Source organism: Colius striatus, chromosome 4 (genome assembly GCF_028858725.1).
Source record: "Colius striatus isolate bColStr4 chromosome 4, bColStr4.1.hap1, whole genome shotgun sequence".
Taxonomy (NCBI): domain Eukaryota; kingdom Metazoa; phylum Chordata; class Aves; order Coliiformes; family Coliidae; genus Colius; species Colius striatus.
In genome coordinates this window covers 62,270,367-62,294,919 of record NC_084762.1, presented here as the reverse complement: position 1 = coordinate 62,294,919, position 24,553 = coordinate 62,270,367, and the positions used below count along the sequence as shown (strand labels likewise).

Below are 24,553 nucleotides of genomic sequence, written 5' to 3'. Positions count from 1 at the left end.
AGACAGGATCAAGCTGCTCCCATGTGCAAGAAGATGAGCCAGTAGAGCAGAAGACCAGCCTAACTAAACACGGATCTTATAGTGGAGCTTAGAAGAAAAAAGAGAATTTATGACTTTTGGAAAAAGGGTCAGGCAGCTCAAGAGGTCTACAAGGATGTTGTGACATTATGCAGGGAGAAAATTAGAAGGTCCAAGGCACACTTAGAACTTAAACTGGCCACTGCTGTAAAAGACAATAGGAAAAATTTCTATAAATATATTAGTCACAAAAGGAGCGCTAAGGAGAATCTTCAGCTTTTAATGGATGGAGGGGGAAGCACAGTGACCAAGGATGAGGAAAAGTCTGAGGTACTTCATGCCTTCTTCACCTCGGTCTTCAATGGTAAAAACAGCTATTCCTTGGGCACTTGTTCCCCCTGAGCCAGAAGACATAGACGGGGGACAGAAGAAGCCCCCTTAGTCCATGGGGCTGTGAATTGCTGCTCCACGGGGAAGAAGAAGCCCCACAGAAGAAGCCCCACAAGTCCACGGGGCTAGATGGGATCCACTCTAGGGTGCTGAGGAAGCTGGTGGAAGTGCTTACCAAGCCACTCTCCATCCTGGTGAATCCTAGCTCACCAGGGCAGTCCCAGCAGACTAGAGGTTGGCAAATGTGACACCCATCTACAAGAAGGGCCAGAAGGAAGATCCTGGGAACTACAGGCCTGTCAGTGTGACCTTGGTACCAGGGAAGGTTATGGAACAGATCATCCTGAGCACCTTTGTGAGGCACATACAGGACAGTCAGTATGGCTTTACGAAGGGCAGATCCTGCTTGACTAACCTGACCTCCTTCTACGACAAGGTGATCTGCTTAGTGGACAAAGGAAAGGTTGTGGATGTGGTCTTCCTGGACTTTAGTAAAGACAGTCTATCACAGCATCCTTCTGGAGAAACTGGCTGCCCACGGCTTGGATAAACCTACTCTAAGATGGGTGGAAAATCAGCTAGATGGTGAGGCCCAGAGAGCAGTGGGGAATGGAATTAAATCCAGTTGGCGGCTGGTCACCAGTGGTGTTTCTCAGGAATCAGTGTTGGATCCTGTACTGTTTTCTAACTTTATCAGTGATCTACATGGGAGGATTGAGTGCATTCTCAGTAAGTTTGCTGAGTGGATGGGTACATAGACCTGCTTGAAGACAAAAAGGCTCTTCAGAGGGACCTGGACAAGCTGGAGCAATGGGCTGAGGCCAGTTGCACAAAGCTCAACAAGGCCAAGTGCCAGGTGTTGCACTTGGGCCACAACAACCCCATGCAATGATACAGGCTTGGGGCAGGGTGTCTGGAAAGCTGCCTGGTGGAAAAAGGCTTGGGGATGTTAAGCATTAGTCAGCTGAATATGAGTCAGCAGTTTGCCCAAGTGGCCAAGAAGGCCAGTTGCATCCTGGCTTATATCGGAAATATTTTGGTCAGCAGGACCAGGGAATTAATTGATGATAAGGACTTAATGATCTTAAAGGTCTTTTCCAACTGTAGTGATTCTATGATTCTCTACGTAAATTTCATATAGAATTCTATATGAAAACATACAAACTAGTGCCAAAATTCTGATTATATAATTTTTCCATAATTACTTTATTGATGGTTAAATTTTCTGCAAACTGTAAAATTGTAAAGATTATCTTAAATTTCAAAATAAAAGAATTGATGAAAATATTGCCAAGTACGATACTGCAGTAAAAACACAAAAGCAAAATAGCTATATGTTTTAGATGCTCCTTGTTTGTTAGTTTCCAAGCAAATGTTACCGAAAAGCTCTTATAGGTGAGATATAACATCACATTCCATAATGAAATTTAGAGTTTTAATTAATTTGTTATCTCAGTTTTGTAAACTTGAATATTACATGCTAAAATGGATATTTGACTTACATTTAACATACATATATAGTTTAAATCGTTGCACTTTCAATAATAGCTGTACATATAAGTCCAATAACATACTTTTTTGCAGGAGAGAATCATAGAATAGCTTTGGCTGGAAGAGACCTTTAAGATCATCAAGTCCAACCTTTCTCCCAGCCCTATCAACCACTAGACCATTTCCCTAAGTGAAACATCCAACCATCTCTTAAACACCTCCAGGGACAGTGACTCCACCACCTCCCTGGGCAGCCTGCTCCAATGCCTGACAATCCTTTCAGTAAAGAAATTCCTCCTCATATCCAGCCTGAACCTCCCCTGGCACAACTTCAGGCCACTTCCTCTTGTTCTATCGCTTGTTACTAGAAAGAATAGACCAACCCCTGCCTTGCTAAAACTTCCTTTCAGGCAGTTGTAGAGAGCGATAAGATTTCTCCTGAGTCTTCTTTTCTCTAGGCTAAACAGCCCCAGATCCCTCAGCCTTTCCTCAGATGAGACATGCTCGAAATCCTTTCCTAGTTTGGTAGCCCACCTCTGTGTCCTGTTCAGCACCTTCATGTCCTTCTTGTAGAGAGAGGTCCAAAACTGGACAGAGGTGGTACAGCCCCACCAAAGTCAAGTACAGGGAAATGATCACCTACCTCCTTGTGCTGACAACGCTGTTCCTAATACAGGCCAGGATGCTACTGGAGTTCTTGGCCACCTGGACACATGGTTGGCTCATGTTCAGCTGCTGTGAACCAAGACTGCCAGGTCGTTCTCTGCCTGGCAGCTTTCCAGCCACTCCTCCCCAAGCCTGTAGCACTGCTGTGGGTTGTTGTGGCCCAAGTGCAGGATCCAGCACTTGGCCTTAGTGAAAGTCATGGCATTGGACTTGGTCCAGACATCCAGCCTACCTAGATCTCTCCCTAAAGCTTCTCTACCCTCAAGTAGATTGACACTTAGTGTCATCTGCAAACTTACTAAGTGTGCACTCTGTCCCCTCATCCAGATGACTAATAAAGATGTTGAATGGGAGTGGCCCCAGTACTGAGCCCTGGGGGACACCACTTGTGACCAGTCACCGAGTGGACTTAACTCCATAGCCCACCACTCTTTGGACTCGACCATGTAACCAGTTTTTCACCCAGGAAAGTGTCTGCCCATCCAAGCCAAGAACAGTCAATTTCTCAAAGAGAATGCTGTGGGAAACTGTGAAATGCCTTACTAAAGTCAAGGTAGACAATATCCACAGCCTTTCCTTCATCCAATCAGCAGGTCACTGTAATAGGAGATCAGGTTTGTTAAACAGGATCTGCCCTTCATAAATCCATGCTGACTGGGCCTGATCACCTGGGTGTCCTGCATGTGCTGCATAACAGAACTTAGGATGATCTGCTCCATCAGCATCCTCAGCACCGAAGTCAAACTGACAGGCCTGTTACTTCCTGGATCATCCTTCTGTCCCTTATTATATATGAGTGTTACATTGGATGTCTTCCAATCCCATGGGACATCCCCAGTCAGCCAGGACTGCTGATAAATGATGGGCAGTGGCTAAGCACCCTTGCCAGTTGTCTCAGCAGATATTATAATAATAATTTATTTAAAAATATCACCTTTCCTAGAATGAAAAAATTAAATCTGCCAGATAACTGAAAGTTCAGGAAGGTTAGGTTAATTAACTTTTCTCTCTAGGATGTCAGTGCTGGCAAGCATAACTTCTGTCTTTATGCAAAATCTCATTTTTATCAAAATTTTTAAAAAATTACAGTATTATTCATAAGGGAAGATACTTACAGAACCTGTGACTTGAGAGGCACTCTGAAATTCATCAATATCTTCTGTAAATGTTTCAACCTCGGGTGCTTGAGCTGTTCCAAAGAGATAGAAGAGTAGTAAATTGCTCTAATTAAGTAAGTGTTAGTCACTTTGAAAATAAAAGGCCTATAAATTAACTAGTGGGATGGTAAATGTGGCTACTGTAAATGCACTGCTTTTCAGTTACACTTCAATGGATTTTAATTTACATTGGATTTAAATTTATGTCTGACTTTATGTCTCATTTTAATTTGTAAGCTTAATGCAATGTAGATCATTGTCTCTAACACAACAAGAGTAATAAGCAAGCTTACTTCAGCTGCTAGGGTGTCTCACAGGTTATTATTTTTACTAATAAAACTGTTTATCCTTTACACAAGTGAGCAGTGGATCTTCAGCCTTAATAAAATCAGTAAAATTGAATTTAATTAATTCTGTTAAACTAATTACAATTAAAATCCTTGAAGTAAGACATTCTGGTCACTTTAGGCAATGTTTAAAAGGCAATGTTTAAAAGGCAATGTTTAAAAGCCATGTAACCTATAATTTTTCCCCATACTGCCACATTTGTAAAACAACATGATTTGGTGAGAAGTCTAGAATGCCTCTTTGACACATATGTAATGACTTAAACCAGAATTTATGTACCTATGTCAGAGAAAGCAATTTCCAAGTAACATGCTGTGCAGTTTCACTCTTTACCTGACACTTTGGTAGCATTCAGCTGCTGTTCATAAGCAGTCTAAAGAATACAAGATACCCTGATATTTCCTAGGTTCTGCTGTTATTCAGACACTTAGCAGGGAGGTCCTTATGTTTCCAAAGTGCCCTGATTTGTTAAACATCTTAGACTATACTTGATATAAAAGACAGAACCATACTGAAGTATGGCAACTCATGTTATCATGTTAATTACAAATACAAATGGAAGTAGAGGAAAAAAAGGTGACAACGATGCAAAGTTGCCAGAAAATTGTTCAGGAGATGATGTCACATTTTTGCCACTGACATATCTAGTTCTCAATTCTAGTTCCCACATATTTGCATTCTTATTAATTTTTTTACCCTGGTCATGTAGTTCCATCTCAAAAAGCACTGTATGTGTTTTTTATTTCTATCAAACATCCCCAATTTCAAACTTTTTCTCTACAGGCAAACACCCATTTTTGTTACACATCCTAGTCTTTCTACTGGATAGAAACATGAGCTAACCAATGGCAATAACAAAAACCAGTGACCTCTGTTTAAACAGGAATTAACTACTCGTGAAATTTGCATAGTAAAATTTAGTTAGCAAACCAAATATTATATATCACAGCATGATCTGTAGACCTAATAACACAGTAGATATGGAAATACCACAGATAAACACTGTTGCATAGTACTATATAATCATTTAAAGATTTTCAGTCCAATTTTATTACTCCAGATAGGGCCACGAAAGAAAGAAGTCTTTGCCCTCACCTCAAACATAGAGTGGCATACTACACTGCAAAGTAACTCACTTTTCAAACAGCTTTTCTCTAACAAACTGAGGAGTGGTTTAGAAGTTGAGAGTATTTATCCAATATTAAGAGTTTACTCTAACAACTTATTGTATTTTAACCTTTCTTCTAAAAGTATGCACTAACTGCTAAGACCTTATTTGCAACAATGTCTTATTTTCCTGCCTTATATCATGGCTTTCACTGAAAGGGTAAGGTAGTTTACAGCCAAAGGGACTGAAGCAAGATAAACAAGGTCCTATGGTACTTGTAGGCAATTGGGATTAAATAAACAATTATCTATTAGTGATACTATTTCTCAGTACACAAATTTAAAAAAGAAAACAAAACAAGAACAACTAGTAGGTGTCATCTACAATTCCCGTAACCTGAAAAACAGACAGGAGGCTGACAGCTGCAGATTTTTACTGAATCAATCCTGCTGCAGTGTCTGTCTTTTGAAGTCGCAGACGTTCTCCCCATCTATATGTACAGAACAAGAGCAAAGGTTCATGGAGGACTGATCCAAGAGACAAACCTGATAGACTTGGCATCTACAGGGGAATCTTGCTGTGTGGCCATTGAAGATACTTCCAATAAAAATCAAGAATCTAGCTACTAAATTCTTCCCTTAATTCTTTCCTATAAGTAGTCCAATGGAAAAGGGAAAGTTTTGAGAGGTATAGTCTAGGACTGTAAAAATAAACTGCAGCATTAAAGCATCTTGTGTTCTCTGATCTTGAGACCTGATTCCCATCTCTCATTTTTGGTACTTACATCAAACCACTCTGTCCAATTCAGCAGGATTACACCAGAGGGAAATCAGTGTAGTGGTTAATCAGAACCAGATCCATATTGCCGGTAGAGTCCGTACAGTGCCTGATGTTGCAGATGACTTTTTTACATAAGCTATTACATTGACTTTATTAGGTGGAATTGCTTTAGTACAGCTTATTTATAATGGCCATTTGATCAGATGTGCTTCCAGTTACTTCTGAACCTAGTTAATCTGAAATCCACAAGAGAGATGCTCCAGATCTAACAATTTTCACAATTTCCCTCAAACCCAGAAACACATCATTATCTAAAGAAAGCTACCCTCAACTTCGTTGTGCATCAGCACCTTGCTTGCATATTCTTGAACCAAAGGCTTTACATCAGCACTTCCTAATGCATGGTTTTCTTTGAGTAAGATTATTGGTACTGATAAGTAAGAGCAGATAATACATTCAAATAAACCTGGTAAGTGAAGCATGTTAGTCACTTTTTCATGATACAATGCATTTTTAAGAGGACTTAATTTAAAATTCAGTGCAACATGATACATTGACTACTCAAGGTTTTCTAACAGTATCTTTAGGAGTCTCTTTTATCATCTCATACATAATATTTATTGGAAACAAATATCAGATGCACAGAAAACAAGCAATGTGCTGCATTTATAGGAAAAATTGATAGAATGGGCAGTTGCCCAAGTTCTATGTCTGTTTCTAGTCTGTGCCTACTTGTAAAATGCAGCTGCAGTTTTTTTCAAATCAAAATGTATTACTGCCAACATTTTAAGAAAAAGAAGTATTTTGAAAGGCTGAACACTTCTGAGAGTACCCCTTGACAGAAATTTGGCAGCACCTCACTGTTGACCTCAGTCCTTTTGCCCTAGAGGCTTTGCTGTTTTCTAGCTATAATAACTATCAGGTTCATGCATATTCAAAGGCATGATATATATGTGTTTATAACAACATGAATGTCTCTGCCCTACATACCTATCCAACTTTTGCTCTCTGTATTTTTACTGCAGCATTTCTTCTTTTTTTAGGGAAGGTGTTCTCCCTATGTATCTCTTTTCTATATTCATACTAACTACAGCATATGCAGAAGCATATAATGTGGTTGGTCCAAGTTATAATAACGATACCAGACTTGGGCTCCATGAATGATCCACTTTCATTATTACACAGCATCCAGCACCTTCTGACAGTTTCACATTTAATCCTGGTGTCTCTGCCACTTTGCAACAGCTTACTATTTTACTGAAGCCTAAAGCTTCAGAAAATTATATAGCAAAATGGGCATATTTCCACTTTCAAGAACAAGGGTACACAGGAAGAAAAAAGGAAGGCAGAGATTTGTTCAAAGTAAATTGCTTCAGGAACTGTAGAACTTTTTCGTACATGTATGTCTTACCCCTCTACCTATTTCTGCTGCAATAATCTCATGCTTGCATATCCCTTTACTCATTCCAAACAAGCCACTACCACCTCCCTTCCTGGGAATTACTCTCATAACCGAAGAATTTTGCCTTGCTTTCATGGGGCCTGAGTGCTGTCACCAATCTGGGTCTTTCTTGCTGACAATCTTTCATCAAGATTGTAAGAACATCTTATCTTGAGATTCTTAGTCTTCTATTATTTTTTTTTATAAAGTGATCAATGACAGATGAAAAGAAAAATAAATGGCATGACTGCATGAAGCCATGCATTTCCCACAAAACCAGTTTAAAATATTCATCTTTAAAGACATACTAGTTACTAATGCTGACATACAGTGGTTTACAAATGAGGCAAGAGAAATGAGTGAAAGTTAAGATTGATATCATATGCAATAGCACACACAATAGCCCTAAATAGCAGGCAGCAGGTTAATTAAAAATAACAAAAGTTAGTTCTGATGTTTTTTGCATTAATTAAGCAACATAGCTAACTTGTCTATGGCTACTGAAGACTAAACTGTAAACCAAATCCTCCAATTAATAGACTCAGCTGGTTCTGCCCCAAAGTAAGGGAATGAACTGAAAGACCTATCTTTGAAGTTTCCCTGTCCAAACCTCTGTTCCTTTCTGCCTCAATTTCAATGACAGCTAAGATAAAGTTAGCCTTCATCATCTTAATCTTTTATAGGAAAGCAGGGCATTCTTTGGCAAGATATCCCTTAGGAAGTGCATTTACCATTAAACTTCAGGGATTATTCTGTTCAAAAATCTGAGCAGAAATTGAAGCAAGGCTGAGTGTCCTGACTGCAGATTAGCACAGCATACAATTGTGTTTGTACAAGAAAAAATGTTCTTCAGAGCTACTGTATAAACTCTTTTTTACTGTGTTTTAATTCTAGTCAGTAGTGCTTCAGGAGATCAAAGCAGCACTTCTGATAGTTTAAAGTCGGGGAAAAATACTATAACTATTTTTTACTGTATATTATTTGAATCCTCTGGATGCAGTTTTATTTCAAACACTGTTCTTTGGCATAGAGGCCAACTGGCAATGGACAGCTCATGTCTATATTATCAAGCTGCCTTTGGTCCAAACTAGTATGCTAATTGTCTGCTAAGAATGAATCCTGGACCAAAGCAGCTCCCAAAACATGCCTAGAAATTATTGTGGAGTGCTAATTGGCCATGACAAAAACCATGTTAGGGGCTCTTTTAACAGATTTGAAGTGTAAACGGTTGATTTCAAATGCCCAAAAACATTCTCTTAAAATTTTCTTTTACAGACATACTCTCTACTGTTAAAATCAAAATGTTACTGTTTGGAGGGGTTTTTTATGAGCAACAAATAGTGATATAACTTACCATCAGAGTCTAACACTGCTGGCTCAGATGTTTGAGATACCATGGAGACATCTTCTGGCCTTTCTGCTAAATTATCTCCTTGCAATCTAAATTGTGGAAACATAAAATGAAACCATTTTTTATTATGTTCCATAGATAAGACATGGAAGAGTGTTATCTCTGACTCATACCCTACTTAAAACATTGTTCTAATTAAAAGCGCAGCTTTTCTGAAAATCAACAGCCATGGTATAATCACATCACCACAGATTGTCTAGTAACCAAAACCAGTCTTAAAGAAACAACCAACTGAATGTATTTTTGTAAGCCTTATTTTACAGTGAGGTTTTTGGGGGGTCATGTGCATATGAAGCTGCGAGTTTCTTTCACTGCTAAAAAATATTTTAATTTAACATGACTGTTTTGAGTGTCCATGCCAAAGTGTTGGTGGGGGCTGGGATGCAGGTGTGGCCTTGGTCAGGAGAGGCTGGGGCTGCCCTGTGCTGTACACAAGTGATTCCATTTGTCTCCAAAAGACCCACAGCAGGGCACAGCTGAGCCTTTCACCAAAATGGTGGAACCTTGAAGAAAAAGTCGTTAAGGAGGAGTAAAGAATGCTACACAGGCAGAAGGGTGGGGTCTAGAAAGAGCAGGAAATGGCAGAGGAAACACCAAGGTCAGAGGAGGTACTCTACACTCCAGAGGAGATAGAAGGAAGGAGGGGCTGAGAAGAGCCATCATGGACTAAGACCAACTCCCAGTTCTCCACAACCCATGTACTGCTCAGAGGGTGGCAGTCAGGAGTGAAGTTAGGCCTGGCCTGGCAGAGAGGGAAGGAAAAGTGGCTTTAATTTTTTTTTTCTTTTTGTTTCTCATTCATTTATAGCTAATAGATTTAGGAAAATTCATGTTCCCCAATTCAAGTCTGCTTTGTCCACAAGAGTAACTGGTAAGCAACTTCCCTGTTTTATCTCAATTCACAGGCTTTTTCATTGTATTTTCTCATTTGCTGAGGGCAGTCAATGAGTGATCAGCTGGGTGGGGATCTGGCTCTCAGCCAAGGTTAGCCTACCACAGGAAAATGCATGCAAGAATATTTTCTCCTCCTTTGTTACTTTTAAAAAGAAAACTACAGTAATTATGGCAGGCTTTATCTTCAGGCTTTTCCCATGAAGCAGCTGACTGCAATGCCTTGAAAACAATTTTCAAAAATAGTCCTTGTATCTCTTCCTCTAAATAAGCATCCCAACAGTCTCACTACCCTTCTTCAGACTTTTATGAATCCTGAGTACAGACTCTGCTATGAATAAATAGTTTGTAGCTCTTAACGTGATATAACTTTGGCTTACATAAAGGTTATCTTATCTTGTATTTATTCAGACACAAAAAGAATAAGAAAAATGCAATTCAATTTTGCAAAGCCCAGGAATCATAAAAATGTATTGAGGTAAATCCTCAGGGAAAGAAATAACTTCTCTCTTAAAAAAAAATAGTTCCTTTCACTCTGTATTCTCTCTCTCTCTCTCTGCAGCTTCTTTACATTAAACTTTGAATTAATCTTTGAAACCAAGCAGAACCCTCATATCTGCTCTATCTGAATTTCTTATTTCATGGTTCTCTCAGTTACCCAATAATATATTTCTTATTTCTTTGTACCTTCTTAAAACCACTCCTCACACACAGAATTAATTAATCTCCTTTCATTGCCTTTTGGATGGTATATCTATGACAGGAAGCTCAATGTAAATTACTAATGGCTCTTTCCTGAGAAGGCAGTTCCCTCGAACACACAACTTCAAGGCAATGACAGTGTAAAACTCAGAACCTGTAAACTTAATTTTGAAAATTACTTCTATAAATACTTTACGTGTTATCGATTCTTTAAAAGCCTAGCTTGTCAAACAGGCTCTTCTAAAGTTAACAGCCAAATAGAAGCAAATAACTTTGCAGCACTATCATAAACATATTCAAATAGGGAGAAAAAAAATTACATATGAAATAACGACTCAAAAAGGAAGACCTCAAAAACCACATAATTTTCCCTTGTATCAAAATTGACCTGTCATCCTACACATATTTAATGCAAATACATGATCAAGCTTATGAGGGTATGCATGCAATTGCAAGAATCTGAAGTGATGTACTCTTCTCTGAAGCTGTTGCTAGTTTGTGTTTAATTAAAAGGAAAAATGTTTTATAATACATTCCCCTTCTGAGCTTTTGTAAACTCAAACCATACATGAATAACTGAAATTATTTTCATCTTATTCTAGAAATTATATATATTTCAGTGGCCCATTGCCTCATGAAAAACATGCAAAAAAAATCTTTTCAATTTATCTAGTCAGAAAAGCCATTTATATTATTCCTCTTTGTAAGAGGAAATGTTTGGGTGAACTAGGTGAGTGGATGAATAAAATGTTTGATATATCTCGACCTCATTTTCATACACAATTTTCAGCTTATATATTTCTTACATGTGGATTCATACTGGACTAGATTCTCGTGTGACTCAAGCAGCAAAAAAAAGTCACAAATACTTTTGGTGAGCAATAGTGTTCAGTTACTTGGACTATTTCAATTTCTTCTTCAATAATAATACTATTTATAATACAGTTCCACAGTGAAATGAAAACAGTTAAAAATTCTTAAGCGACATATTAGAAATAAGTATGCATCTAGAAAAGCTTCTGAATACTTCAGAAGCTCATTATACCATCAGAGATGTTTGTTCTAATCTATCCTTGTTTATATCACTTCTCTGGTTCATTCTTTCTGAATGTCTTCCAAGAAAAGTGTGTTGCACCATGCTGCAAGCATCATTAATGTTGGAAAGCCTAAGCTATGAGATCCACTTATCTGGTGTCTTGTACTGTAAAATCATTTTCATTTCCACTTATTTTTCTGGCAGAGTAGTTGTACACAGAAGTGTAAACTCCAAGGCAGACTTTATTGTGAAACACCAGACAGAAATTTCTTTAGCAAAAAAAAAAAAAACAAAAGACCCAAAACCAAAGTGTCCAGGAACTTTCCATCCACTGCTTTGGAAAAGGTGATGAGAAGAATGTATACGAGAGTCACATCTTGTTTGCAAAGCAATCTAAGAGGAGCTGAACTTTTTCAAATTGGTGGGTAGCTTTGAAAATCTTGGCTGTTATTTTTAATGTGGGTTGTTTTTTTTTTTTAAAAAAGGCACTTTATGGACTATTTCTGTTATTAACTGAAGCATTATTTCAGCTATTAATTATTTTTATGGGAGTCTAAACTTGACAACTGATAGCCAAAGTTTGTTCTATATACATTATGTTTGTAGTTTGATCTCTTCTTTAGAGGTCATTGTTTCAGTTATATTCAACCAGCTACATGTTGGAGCTTCAAGAGCTACAAAGGCAAACAGCCTCCAGGCAAATATTTCAATTTCAATTTCCTTTGACCCAAAAATGCATTGTACAAGACTTGTTCCAAGAAAACTGTGAAGGACTTGAGGCTCAAAGACTTTTTTACTGAGTTCAACAAGATGGGTACAAAAGCATTATACCAGATCTGTCACTACAAACAAGCTCGTGGTTGTGTGAAACACAGTCATACTGCCCTATGACTTAGAAAATATGATACTATAAGATTATGCAAAAAGAGGACAAAACAATCTACATTCCTTGAATGAGTCACAGTATAATAAAAATCCTATATTACCTCATCAGAAGAAGGAAACAGCAACTAGAATAAAGATTTAAATTAGAGATATCTTTTTGTTCATCCATTACTTTAAAACGTCTTTTCACACTCCTGAACAATCTACAAGCACATACAGTGTCACCTAAGAAATGGCAGTAACTAAAGTCATCAAAAAGAAAACACATTGATTCCCTTAGGATCCAGATTAGGAAAACATTTCCTCTTGACTTGATATCTGAATAAGCAATGTCTACTAATGTTCAAGATTTATCACCTTATCAAAGTTTTTATATTTCCATGTAAGTTGTCTTTATCTACTATGTTAATTATTCTTTTAGTGATGATGCAGTACTAGGAAGTAGGAGTAAGCTACCTAAAAAATCCAACTTGTTTGTTTTGGTCTAAAAGTTCAGCTATTTTTTTCATTATAAAAATGAAAATTACTTCAGCATGCACAAACATGACATGGAACACATATTGTAATTTTGGTTCAGTAACACATTTACCTAAATAGATTATTCTTTGCTTTAAAATCATGCTCACATTAAGTGCATTGCTGAACTCAATCAGTTCGGATGTTCCCTCTTAAAACATAGATTGTTGGAGAGGAGAGCATGTCATCAAGATGAGGCTATTACAGCCAACACAAGTCACTTATTTTACCAAATGAAAAAATACTAAGATGAAACCATCACATTAATCCCAGTTACTAAACTAACATGAAAATGAGGTTAGCTTCATGATTGATTATAACGTAATCTCTCACCTATGTGAAATAACCTACATTAAACCCCATTCTGACTAATATGACATCCACTTTTTGAACATCATCTATATTTCCCTGACAACATTGGCTGACAACACCTCAGAACACATTGTTCTGTGGTATCACAATTACCAACAGTCTTAATGAAACACTTGTAAATCCCTGTGGTTACAGAGGTGGAAAACAACTCACTGACTCATTTCATTCCGTGGGTGTTGCAAGAAGCAATACCAAACAGAAACATCAGAACTAGTTCCTACTCTAGTTCCATTTATTGCCCAAAAAAAGTTCAAAAAGTGAAATAGCACAGATTGATGGCCATAGATGTTTCAATTTACTCCCATTTTCAAGATGACATTATGCTCAAGGGGAATTTTAAACGGATTAAAGATGCAGCAAGTACCCGTAACATGAATTTAGTGACAGGGACATTGTATATCATGCAGGTGGGCTAAGGATTCAGGGCAAATCTGCATTTCCAGACTGGTAGATGAGTTTTGTTGAGTGGCTGTTTGGAGTCCACCTGGAAAAGCACTGCTCAAGTGCTACAAAATCTCAAGCTTGTCTTGTGCCTGACCTTCCAGAAAGACTAATTCTATCACTCAATTAAAGTCTCTTGAACTTTTCTGAAGGCACAACTTAATGAGGAAATGCCTCATGGACTATTTCCCTTCATAGCAACCTCTTCATCCTCCTGCCCTGTTTGGAAAGCTACAACATGACTCCTGTGACAATCCAATCATTACTATCAGTAGAAAACACTGAATGCATCTTGATCTTTCTTCTAGCATAATGTAGCAGCTGGAATTAAATTAGTACAGTATGAGCAGTCATTCTGTAAGATAAGCTTTGCTTTGAGCTTGAACAGTCGTACAGCGTATTTCTTGTTTCTAGATTGTCTTGTCTCTTTGAATAAGATTACAGAGTCAGATTCCTCCATGTTTTTGCATAACACAGAGTATTGTCTTAGTACTAAAGAAGAAATTAATAAGTAGCATGAATGAATACACAATATAAGGCTTTTTTACAGTTAATAATGGTATTTCCATAATCATAATATATTTCCCATTGGATGACTTTGGAAAAACTAAGAGCATTTCCCATGTAGTTTCTGAAATTTACCAGTAATTCCTGATACTATTACATGTGCTACTTAATTATGTCAAAAAATTTACAATTAGAGCCACTACATAATTTTATCTACTTACAGCTATATAGATGTAGACACAACAAAGGACCCTTATATAAGGAAGGTCTGTTCTCTGCAATACTTAAAACTTTGAAATGACACCTACTTTTTCTAACACAATTCACAAAGACATATTTCTCAGTGATCTTTTCTTCTAATCAAACTGATATTACTTAAGCAGACTGTGTGGTGAAGCTTGTCACTCCTAATCTGAAAGTCAGTCCTTCCCAAAACTTGATGTATTTGACAAGAAAATAAATGTCAGCAATATCCAAAGTCCAGTTGAGTTTATTGCTCCTTTACTGTAATGAGTTACACAGCATATCATTACACTCCTCCATTCTTTTTGTACGGCTAAACTAGTGGTCTTGTTTCTAAAACTCTCAGATACAATATCCATTTCAGATGAGCTATTAAGAAGACAGCTTCTTGATGTTTATGGTAATTGTTGCTTTAGAAAAAAATGTTGAATTGATGACCTTGCTTAGAAACTGAAAAGAACTAAACAAGATGATCCCAAAAAAACCCCAATTCCTTATCTGAATAAAAAAACCCATCTAACAACATCCTAAAATGATCCATTATAATGGGTACCTACTAAAGTGTGCTTACAGTGGGAGGACGTACAATTTCTCCAATTGTACCACCTCTAAAACAATGCTGTACCTCTCATATAGGTGCAGAATTCCTAGAGAATAAGACACTGGAATTAAGCTATATCTTAGGAAAAAATATCATGGAATTTGAATTAAAAATGTATTTGGTTTGTGGGGTTTTTTTTCTCCATGATTTCACATGCATTTTCAGATTTGAAATTCACAGAAACATTTATACTTGAGAAAAATGGATTTTAAAAAGGTAAACCAAAGTCCTGCTTTGAGGGCAAGTACAGGCATGTCTATATCTGAGTGTATACATAACTGAAAGTACAGATGCAGGACAAACTCCTACCTAAGAATTCCTCCAGTGCACTAAATGTAGACACTATGATTTTTCTCTATGTCATATTATAGCAGAATACAACAACAACAACAAAAACCTCACTGGTGAACATCATTCTTGCAAAATTAATGGATCAGAAGGAAAAAAAAAACCTTCAAAAGACTATTTCAGATTCATAAAAATAATTTGAAACGCTTAACCACAACCATAAGTACTTACTAATGAGAAGGAAAAAAGTATCCTTAAAACAAAGAAATGGAAATGTTTCTGATACCTAATACTGAGATATATGCTCCTTAATATTTGTCCTTTACGTAGATTACTAGGTCAAAGTATGTGCATTACAAATTACCTTGTGCTAGTGTGTAGCAGAGGTTGTGCTTTAGGAAATTTTTTGTGTCAAATCAAATACTATCAGGAGAGAAGGTTCACCTCCAGAGGTAGATGATAGTTCACTCACAGAGATGAATTTGGATTATATTCAGATTAATACTATCTCTCTAAAATAATATTTCAATCAATTCAATCAAATTCTCATTCTATTCCTCTAACAATGAACCATCAAAAAAAAAAAACCCCACAAAAAACAACAAACAGAAGAAGAGTTATAATTTTCTTTGACAACTTCTTCTGTAATCCCCAATAAACAGGCAAGAGTTACATAATTACTGTGCACATGGCTGGCCTTCAAATTCTAGTAAATGACTATGAGACTTCTTGGGGTTTTTTTAAACATGGCAAACTAGAGCTGCATAAATTTGCTCAAATTCTGATGTTCTCCTGGAACAACAGAAACTTTTAAATTCCACTTGAGAAGAAATTCTGAAAATCTGTTATTTCAAGACAATGTAATTACTTCTATTGGCTTTTTAGTAATAAAGAAAAATTCCTCTAGAGGATCCAAAACAGAAAAGGGCAGCCCGAAGAGGAAGTGGGAAATTACAGTTCTGAGAAATGCAGCTCCAGCCATTCTTTCTGTTCTGCCCTGAAACAGCTAAATTTTGTTGAATCTCAATAATTTCTGAAAAACACTTTGGTTTCTGTGAAACACTTCATTGGAAAATTCCTGACCTGCTTTGCTGAAGACTCATCTGACTTCTTTTAGACAAACATATTGAGAAGTAGGAGAAAGTCCAGCAAAGAATCCCTAAATCTTTCAGCAAAAAGAACAGTAAAACTGTTTTCATGTTCATTCAAGATCAGTGTATATTTCTAGAGCTATAACCACAAAAAGTAGTTAGCAACTCTGCAAAACAGAGGTATTGTCACGTTTGCATTAGAATCTTAAAGAGATTTTTGGCTTGTTGAATCACTGATTTTGCCTACATTATTTCAAAGTAGGTTAACTATGCTCTGGAAAAAATCATAACAAATCCTTCAGTTAGCTTTTTAATAAAATGGTAATTAATTTGGATGAAAATTTGTTAACATATATTTTGTAAGATTAATGAATATCATGAACTTATTAACAAAAGAAACATTACAAACATAATGATGATGTTTCTTTAGCAACCAGAAGGAATTTCAGTCAGAGATAAGGAGAAAGATAAATTGGACTTAATGGTGCTTTTTCTTCCCCCCTTTCAAATCATCTGTGTTCTTTCTGCAATTTAAAACACTACTTCCACTTGTAACATCTCTCTCTGATATAACTTTAATACTGAATTATAATTTCCCTAGAACAAATCCAGGGAAGTTATAGCAAAAGAAATCAGACAATGAAAGTCCTGAAAGCCCCTATGTGCTTTTAGGTTACATTGAATATTTTCTTGCACCTTTCCCTAGCAACCTCAATACCATAACAGTAACAGTACTCCAAGCTTTTAATAATTTGTCCTAACTTGCCTATAACATGGTGAGTTTATTTCCTTGTTTTCAAACATGCAGATCTCATGCACCTTGACTTACTGTCTCTGTAAGCGCTGCACTCCTTTATAATGGTGTAAAATCCAAAGATTATCCAGCACCTAAATAGCCAGGAATTTCTCACCTATTTCATTTGTTCAATTAATGTCATTTACAAAAATAAAAATGTTAAAACTGTACCAGTAAAACTCTTAGTGTATTCACAGGTACAAAGACAAAAAGATAAGAATTTTCGCAGCATAGATGATGCTAGTCAATATAATCGTAAAAATATCTTTAATAGAACTTATTAAGCAATATACAGGCAAAAGTATTCTTTTGATGGTAAAACTCTGTGTGTGCTTTAGCTACGTACTCTAGCTTCTTATTGAAGATCAGATTTTTTTAAAAGTTCATGCAAATTTCAGATCAAGAAATTATAGAAAAATATCTTGGGTCTGTGGGGGCAAAGAACAGAGGGCTGTGAATTCAGAAAAAGAGGGTGGCTGGCACCTCCCAAGTCTGAAGTAATAGTGCAAAAGCTCTGAAGCATGTCACCTTGTTATATTAAAAAAAAAACACTGTTGTAGCTCTGTTTTCACAATAGACTAAAATATGGGAAATATTTGTATTGAAGAGAAATGAAGCATAAGAACTATTGGATTATCCTGCAGAACACTATCCAGGAAAGCAGATGTTTCCAAAATTAAACTATAAGACTACATGAATAAATACAGATCTTTAACAAAATTTCTGAATAAAATGTAGGAATATAAACTGACACATTCAGCATGCTTCCCAACAGAAATGTATAATTCCTTTAAATCCATTTCAAAGAAGTGATGCAAAGCTCTCAGGCAGGAGTATGTTGTTACCATTGCCAATTCTATTTATGTGAGATATACAGCAATCATATCCTTTGAGTTTTACTCTGATCTAAGGTACAGTATATCTAAAATAAATCCATTTTCACTGATATTATTTGAATCACGGTCTAATTCTTACTTTCACACTCACATTTTGAAGGACACAATTTCTCAGTGCTTGCACACTAAAACACAGCAAATTATTTGAAAATTAATTTAAAATATAGTTAAAAATGGATTTTGGTTGAAGTCTATTTTCTTTTTGTAAATTAAAATCGTTATTTTCCAATCACTCTTAAAGATTTTTGTGCAAAGTTTCCATGTCAACAATATGTAATTCATAGCCATAATAGTTTCATCTGATAAAACTAGAATATCCACTTGCTGAGCAAAATTTACACATTGACACAGACTGCAAAATAATCTTTTCTGTGTGCTGTTAGCCTTTTCAAAATGTCTGAATGCAAGTCTTTGTGCATTTAAATAAGTACACTCTAGCTATTTCTGAGGAGAACCGAAAGTGGAAATATATTTCCCAGAGTAAGGGATCCATAAAGAGACTGAATTATCTAATCCTTTTACAAGATGGAGAATTAAGCCATTCTTATGGCAATCTTTTATCTGCTGCTGGCTTCAAACCATTATCTCACAGGAGAAAAATTACAGTCTTTGTCAGTCTTTTCAGACTCGACACTCTTTCTTCCCCTGTGAACCACTTTTTCTAGGACTTGTGAAAGTTGTGTGTGTGTGTGTGTGTTTGCATGTGTGTCTTTAAGAGCTATATTAAACTGTTATCCAGAGACTGAAATTACGACCAACAAGTTTCCCTAAGCTCATGATCTCGTGGCTTCTTCCCTATATCATTTGCATCCAGAAGCAACAGCTATTGCTGATATACATCACAGTGTAGTACCAAACAGAAAGAATCTATAAACATTGCAATAAAGAATTAGCTTGCAAAGCGCACATCAAAGACAGCAAGGGAAAAGGGGGAAAGGCTTTGAAACACCCTTGTCTTTTTCAATTATTGAGGGGGTTAAATGTGTCTTATAGGGAAAAAGAGAAGGATGTTTTGACAAGACTTACAAATGAAGGACAGGATGAAATAGATGTTACTCTATTAAATTGAGAAACAGTACAATATATTTCAGGAATAGACAATGTAATATGAATTTAATTTTGAAATATGCTCCTTCTGCTTTCATTATTACAAATCAAGAGTGGTATGTTCAAAAGAACTTAAAAATCCTTTGAGTCTACTCTTAGAATTTCTCAAAAGCATTTTAAAATATTAAAAAATGTATCTACCTCCTCATACCAGTTCTGTCGTTTTACAATCTGCCTGAAACAAAAAAAAAATTATAAGAACTATTATTCAACAATTCTTAGGAAAGATGTTCTAGTTACAAATCATTAATTCACGGTATCTTATACTGCGTTGTTCCTTCATAATCAAAACAAGTTATTAATTGTGTCAGTGAAGATACAGTAAGATGATCTCCAGATGAACTTGGTGCACTAAGTGATACTTTTCTAAAACCAGTCCTAGCTACTAACATTGAGAACAATGCTAGTATGTATGTATAAAATGTATTTCACATGCAAATTTTATGTACCTAGTGCACATATTTCAAGTACGCCTCTTTTCTGTAACATGCAAACACATCTTTCTTCAAACAAAGTTCTTCCATTTCTCTTATGATGACTGACATTTATGTCAAAAACAAATAGTTTACCTCACAAATGCAGCCTTTAAGGAAATAAAATGCCTGTTAAATCAAACTTATAGGGAAATGCTTCATCTCTGAAAATACTGCATAAGGCAAGGACACAGACACACTGTCCCTTTTAAAGAGATTTATGCTGCATCTGAAAGTGCTATTTTTTTCACAGCTTACACATTTTTTATAACACAAGATGTTTTTATTATCACAGTCTTTGGTGGAAATTTTGATAGGTCTAAAATTATTTCTTGGTGGACTTATCCAGTGAGAAATTCTGATAAAAAAAAGAGCGAGGAAAGAAGTCTGATTCTCCTGGGATTTCTATCTCAGCACTTGACATAAATCTCCTGTCTTATATTGTTCCTTCCCAAGACATGGTTAAGATTTTGAAAATCTAGAGATCTTAGCCATTGTTTTAAAATACATATTGATTGGGAGTTTGCCATAAAGCTAATTAAGATTTGAGGTTAAAAATGATATCTGTGTGCTTTAGAGGTCAAACAAATACACAAAGTAAAAAAGGATCATTTGAAATCACACAGATATTCTCTATTTTGCATATAGTGAGTCATGGAAGATATTCAAAAGAAACATAAATCAGTGAAAGAAAATGCAAGCCAGTGTGTTACTCTAACAATTTAGCAAATCAACCTCCTAATTCTTAAAAATTTGTTCTCTGTTGCTGATAACAATTCGGACCAAGAAAAAATTTTCTGACTTCTTTTTTCTTTAGTGTTTTCCTGTTTATTGATAAGTGGTTCACCACTCCAGAAAAGGAAAGACAAATTTGCTTATTTTAGCTGTATTTAACACCCAGAAAAATTGAAAGCAGAAAATGAAGATAGTATTGTGGCGATTTACGCATGGAAGCTAAGCAAATTAATCACTGCCCACATTCAACTCAGTCAAAAAGCTAAATGAGAATTTTTTTACTCTTTTTTTTTTGCCCACATTTTCTTTTCTTGAAGTTTTTTTTTATTTTCTACCTTACAAGAAGTTCAAATCAGCAAAAGCTGATTTGAAAAACTGAAAATATCAGGTTTCTCCACAATTTTCTGAACTGAAAGGAGACTTATAAAGCACTACTATACAGAGTTTCATATGCTTACTTGCCATTCTTAAAAAGATCATAGAATCATAAAATGGTAGGGGCTGGAAAGGATGTTTAGAAATCATCCAGTCCAAACCCCCAGCAGAAGCAGGTCACATAGGAACATGTCCAGGCAGGTGTTGACCTCCAGAAAAGTAGACTCCCTGGGCAGCCTGTGCCAGTGCTCCATCACTCTTATAGTAAAGAAGTTTCTTCTTATGTTTAAATGGACGTTTTGTGTTCACCCCATTACTCCTTGTCCTGTCACTTGATACAACAGAAAAAAAGGGACTTCCCAACCTCCTGACACCCACCCTTTAGATATTTGTAAATGTTAATAAGATCCCCCTGTGGTCTCCTCGAGACTAAACAGCCCCAGTTCCCGCAGCCTTTCCTCATATGAAAGATGTTCCAGTCCCCTGATCATCTTGGTGGCCCTGTGCTGGACTCTCTCCAGAAGTTCCCTGTCCCTCCTGAGCTGAGACCTGAACTGGACACAGGACTCCAGATGAGGCCTCACCAGGGCAGAAGAGAGGGGGAGGAGGACCTGCTGGACACACTCTTCTTAATGCACACCACGATGCCACTGGCCCTCTTGGCCACAAGGGCATATTGCTGGCTCATTCTTAGTTTATTATCAACCAGGACTTCCAGGTCTCTCTCACAGAGCTGCTCTCCAGCAGGTCAATCCCCAGCCTGTACTGGTGCATGGGGTTGTTCATTCCCAGATGCAGGACTCTGCACTTGTCTTTGTAGAACCTCATGAGGTTCCTCTCTGCCCAACTCTCAAGCTGGTCGAGATCCTGCTGAATAGCAGCACAGTCTTCTGGGGAATCAGCCAGTCCTCCCAGTTTGGTGTCATCAGCCAGCTTGCTGAGGGTACACTCTGTCCCCTCATCCAGGTCATTGATGAAGATATTGAACAAGACTGGCCCCAGAACCGATCCCTGTGGAACTTCACTGGCCACAGGCCTCTGACTAGATTCTGTGCCACTGATCACCACACTCTGGGCTTAGTCATTCAGCCAGCTCTCGATCCACCTCACCGTCCACTCATCCAAGCTGTATTGCCCGAACTTTCTGCTGAGGATGTTATGGGAGACAGTGTCAAAAGCCTTGCTGAAGTCAAGGTACATAAGATCCACTGCTATCCTCTCATCTAGCCAGCTGGTTATGCATTCATAGAAGGGTACCAGGTTGGTCAAACAGGATTTCCCCTTGGTGAAGTCATTTTGACTCCCCCTGATAACCATCTTTTCCTTCATATGTTTAGTAACAACACTGAGGATGAGTTGTTCCATCACTTTTCCAGGGATGGAGGTGAGGCTGACCAATCTGTAGTTTCCTGGGTTGTCCTTCTTGCCCTCTTTGAAGACTGGCGTGACATTGGCCTTTCTCCAGTCCTCAGGCACTTCACCTGTCCTCCATGTTCATTCAAAAATGATAGAAAGCGGCTTAGCAACCACATCACCCAGCTCTCTCAGCACTCTCAGATTCATCCCATCAGGTCCCATTGACTTATAAGCGTTAAGCTTGGCCAGCAAGTCTTTAACCTCTTCCTCTTTCACCAAGGGCAAGTCCTCTGTTATCCAGGCCATCCTGTTATCCTTGCTGGTCTGGGCTTCCTGAGGGCCGGCCTTGGCCATAAAGACCAAAGCAAGGAAGACATTCAGTAGTTCATCCTTCTCTGCATCCTCTGTAACCAGAGCACCCTCTGTGTTAAGCAGCAGGCCCACATTCCCCCTCATCTTCCTTTTGTTGCTGAGATACATGAAAAAAACCCTTCTTGTTTTCCTTTACTTTCCTGGCCAGATTTAATTCTAAAAAGGGCTTTAACCTTCCTAGTTGCACCTCTGAATGCTCTGACAATGTTCCTATACTCTTCCCAAGAAATTAGGCCCTGTTTCCACCTCTCATAGATGTGTCTCTCAGTTGTCCTAGCAGCTCTTTGCTTATCCATGGAGACTTCCTGCTTTCTTTTCCTGCTTTTCTACATATGCAGATACACTGATCTTGGGCTTGGAGGAAATGGTGCCTGAAGATTGTGAAATGGTGACCAGCTCTCTCGGGCACTCCTACCATCTAGAATCTTATCCTATGAGATCTCTCAAAGCACGTCTTTGAAGAGGTCACAACCCAGCTTGGTGTCCTGCTTCTTCCACACAGGGTCTTGAACTCCACCATCTCATGGTCACTGCAGTCAGGGTTGCCTGCAGCCTTCACATCCCCCACCAGACTTTCCTCATTTTTCAGGACAAGGTCCAGCAGCACACTCCTCCTCGATGGTTCCTCAATCACCTGTGATAGGAACTTGTCATCAACATTCTGCAGGAATCTCCTGAACAGTGTGCACTCGGTTGAGTGGCCTTGACTGCAAATATGAAGGTGGTTGAAGTCCTCCATGAGGACCACAGAGTTTGACCGTGTGACAGCTCTCAGCTGTAAAACACTTTGTTTAGGACAAACCCTGTGAAACTAGCACAAACAAACATGATAAAAATTCAGCTCTTTAAAACAAGAAGTCCAATAAAACTAAGGTTCCAAAAACATGAACATGAAGTAAAAAAAAGAATGAAAAATAGTGACACCAGTCATTTGGAGCATTTAGTACTTTTTCCTCTGTAAGAACAGCCACTTAGAAATAGCACATGGACAGAAAGATGCAAGACAAGAAGCAAAAAAAAATTGCATATATAATCAAAAGGTTTGGTAAGATTCAAAGTTTTGAATTTCCTAACATTCTGTGCATAAACTCCAACCAGAAAATTTTTCCACAAAAATATCTGTACCAACCACTTTAGTTGGGAAACATTTTTTTTTCCTTGATACTTTGAAGTCATTTGTTCCAAAATTTAAAGAATTTAAAGAATATTAATAAACTAGAAGTTTCTGCCAACAACTGAGTCACTAAGATGGCTTTACCACTACTGGGCACACATACAAAAACTATTCCTTATGCAAATACACCTACCAAATGACACATATACCTGTATCCATTACAGTGTACAGAGCCAAACCAGGGGTTATATGGAGGATTTGAGACTTTATTCTTTCTGACTCATCTGTATATTGCTAATTAGAAATATAAGTTATATGACACGATATAATCTTGTTTCCTACTTTTCTGCTGCATTAGACAGGAATTAGCTGTTTCCTATATTTCAAAGGTATTTGCACGTGCAAAACACTAAAACTTTTGTAAAACCCACAAACAGGCAAAATACAAATCCAGGATGCTTTTTGTTACATTTCTGTGTAAAAGGCTTCACTCTAGACAAATCAAAACTCACAAAAGGACAAATTTAACTACAGTTCACCATGGCGAATAAAATAAGCAGGGGAAAAAGGGTCATAATGATTCAAAATCAAGCAGTCAAGAAAAAAAAAAAAGAAAGAAAGAAAGAAAGAAACCAGAAAAAGAAAGAAACTTAGTGGGGAGCACAGTAAAAGATCCAGATGCTCTGGACCTTTTGCTTTGTCAGAATACTCACTATGCATTTATTTACAGAGAATTTTGAGGGGTAGCAAAGAAAGCTGAGAAGAATCAGAATCAAAACTATGGGTCAGGTTTAAGACACAAGCCTGTCACTACATCAGCAGCAAACTGCATTTTCCCTTCTTTCAAGATCTATGGCATCTCCATGGGATTTCAGAGGTTGCCCCTCTACTTCACTCTACCTGATCAAACTCTATCCCAAATTGCATAGTGCAGTACTCATTACCT

The 24,553-nt window shown here is 37.3% G+C and overlaps 1 protein-coding gene across 1 annotated transcript in view; it reads right to left on the bottom strand.

Moving 5' to 3' along the window:
* Positions 1 to 24,553, bottom strand: part of C4H8orf34 (chromosome 4 C8orf34 homolog) — a 164,168-nt gene that overhangs the window by 32,884 nt on the left and 106,731 nt on the right. Inside the window, exons 9-10 of the mRNA XM_061995680.1 lie at positions 8,754 to 8,839; positions 3,681 to 3,754 (exon numbers count right to left, since the gene is read on the bottom strand). Of these exons, the coding sequence (XP_061851664.1) occupies positions 3,681 to 3,754; positions 8,754 to 8,839 (160 nt within the window). The remainder of the gene's footprint in view (positions 1 to 3,680; positions 3,755 to 8,753; positions 8,840 to 24,553) is intronic.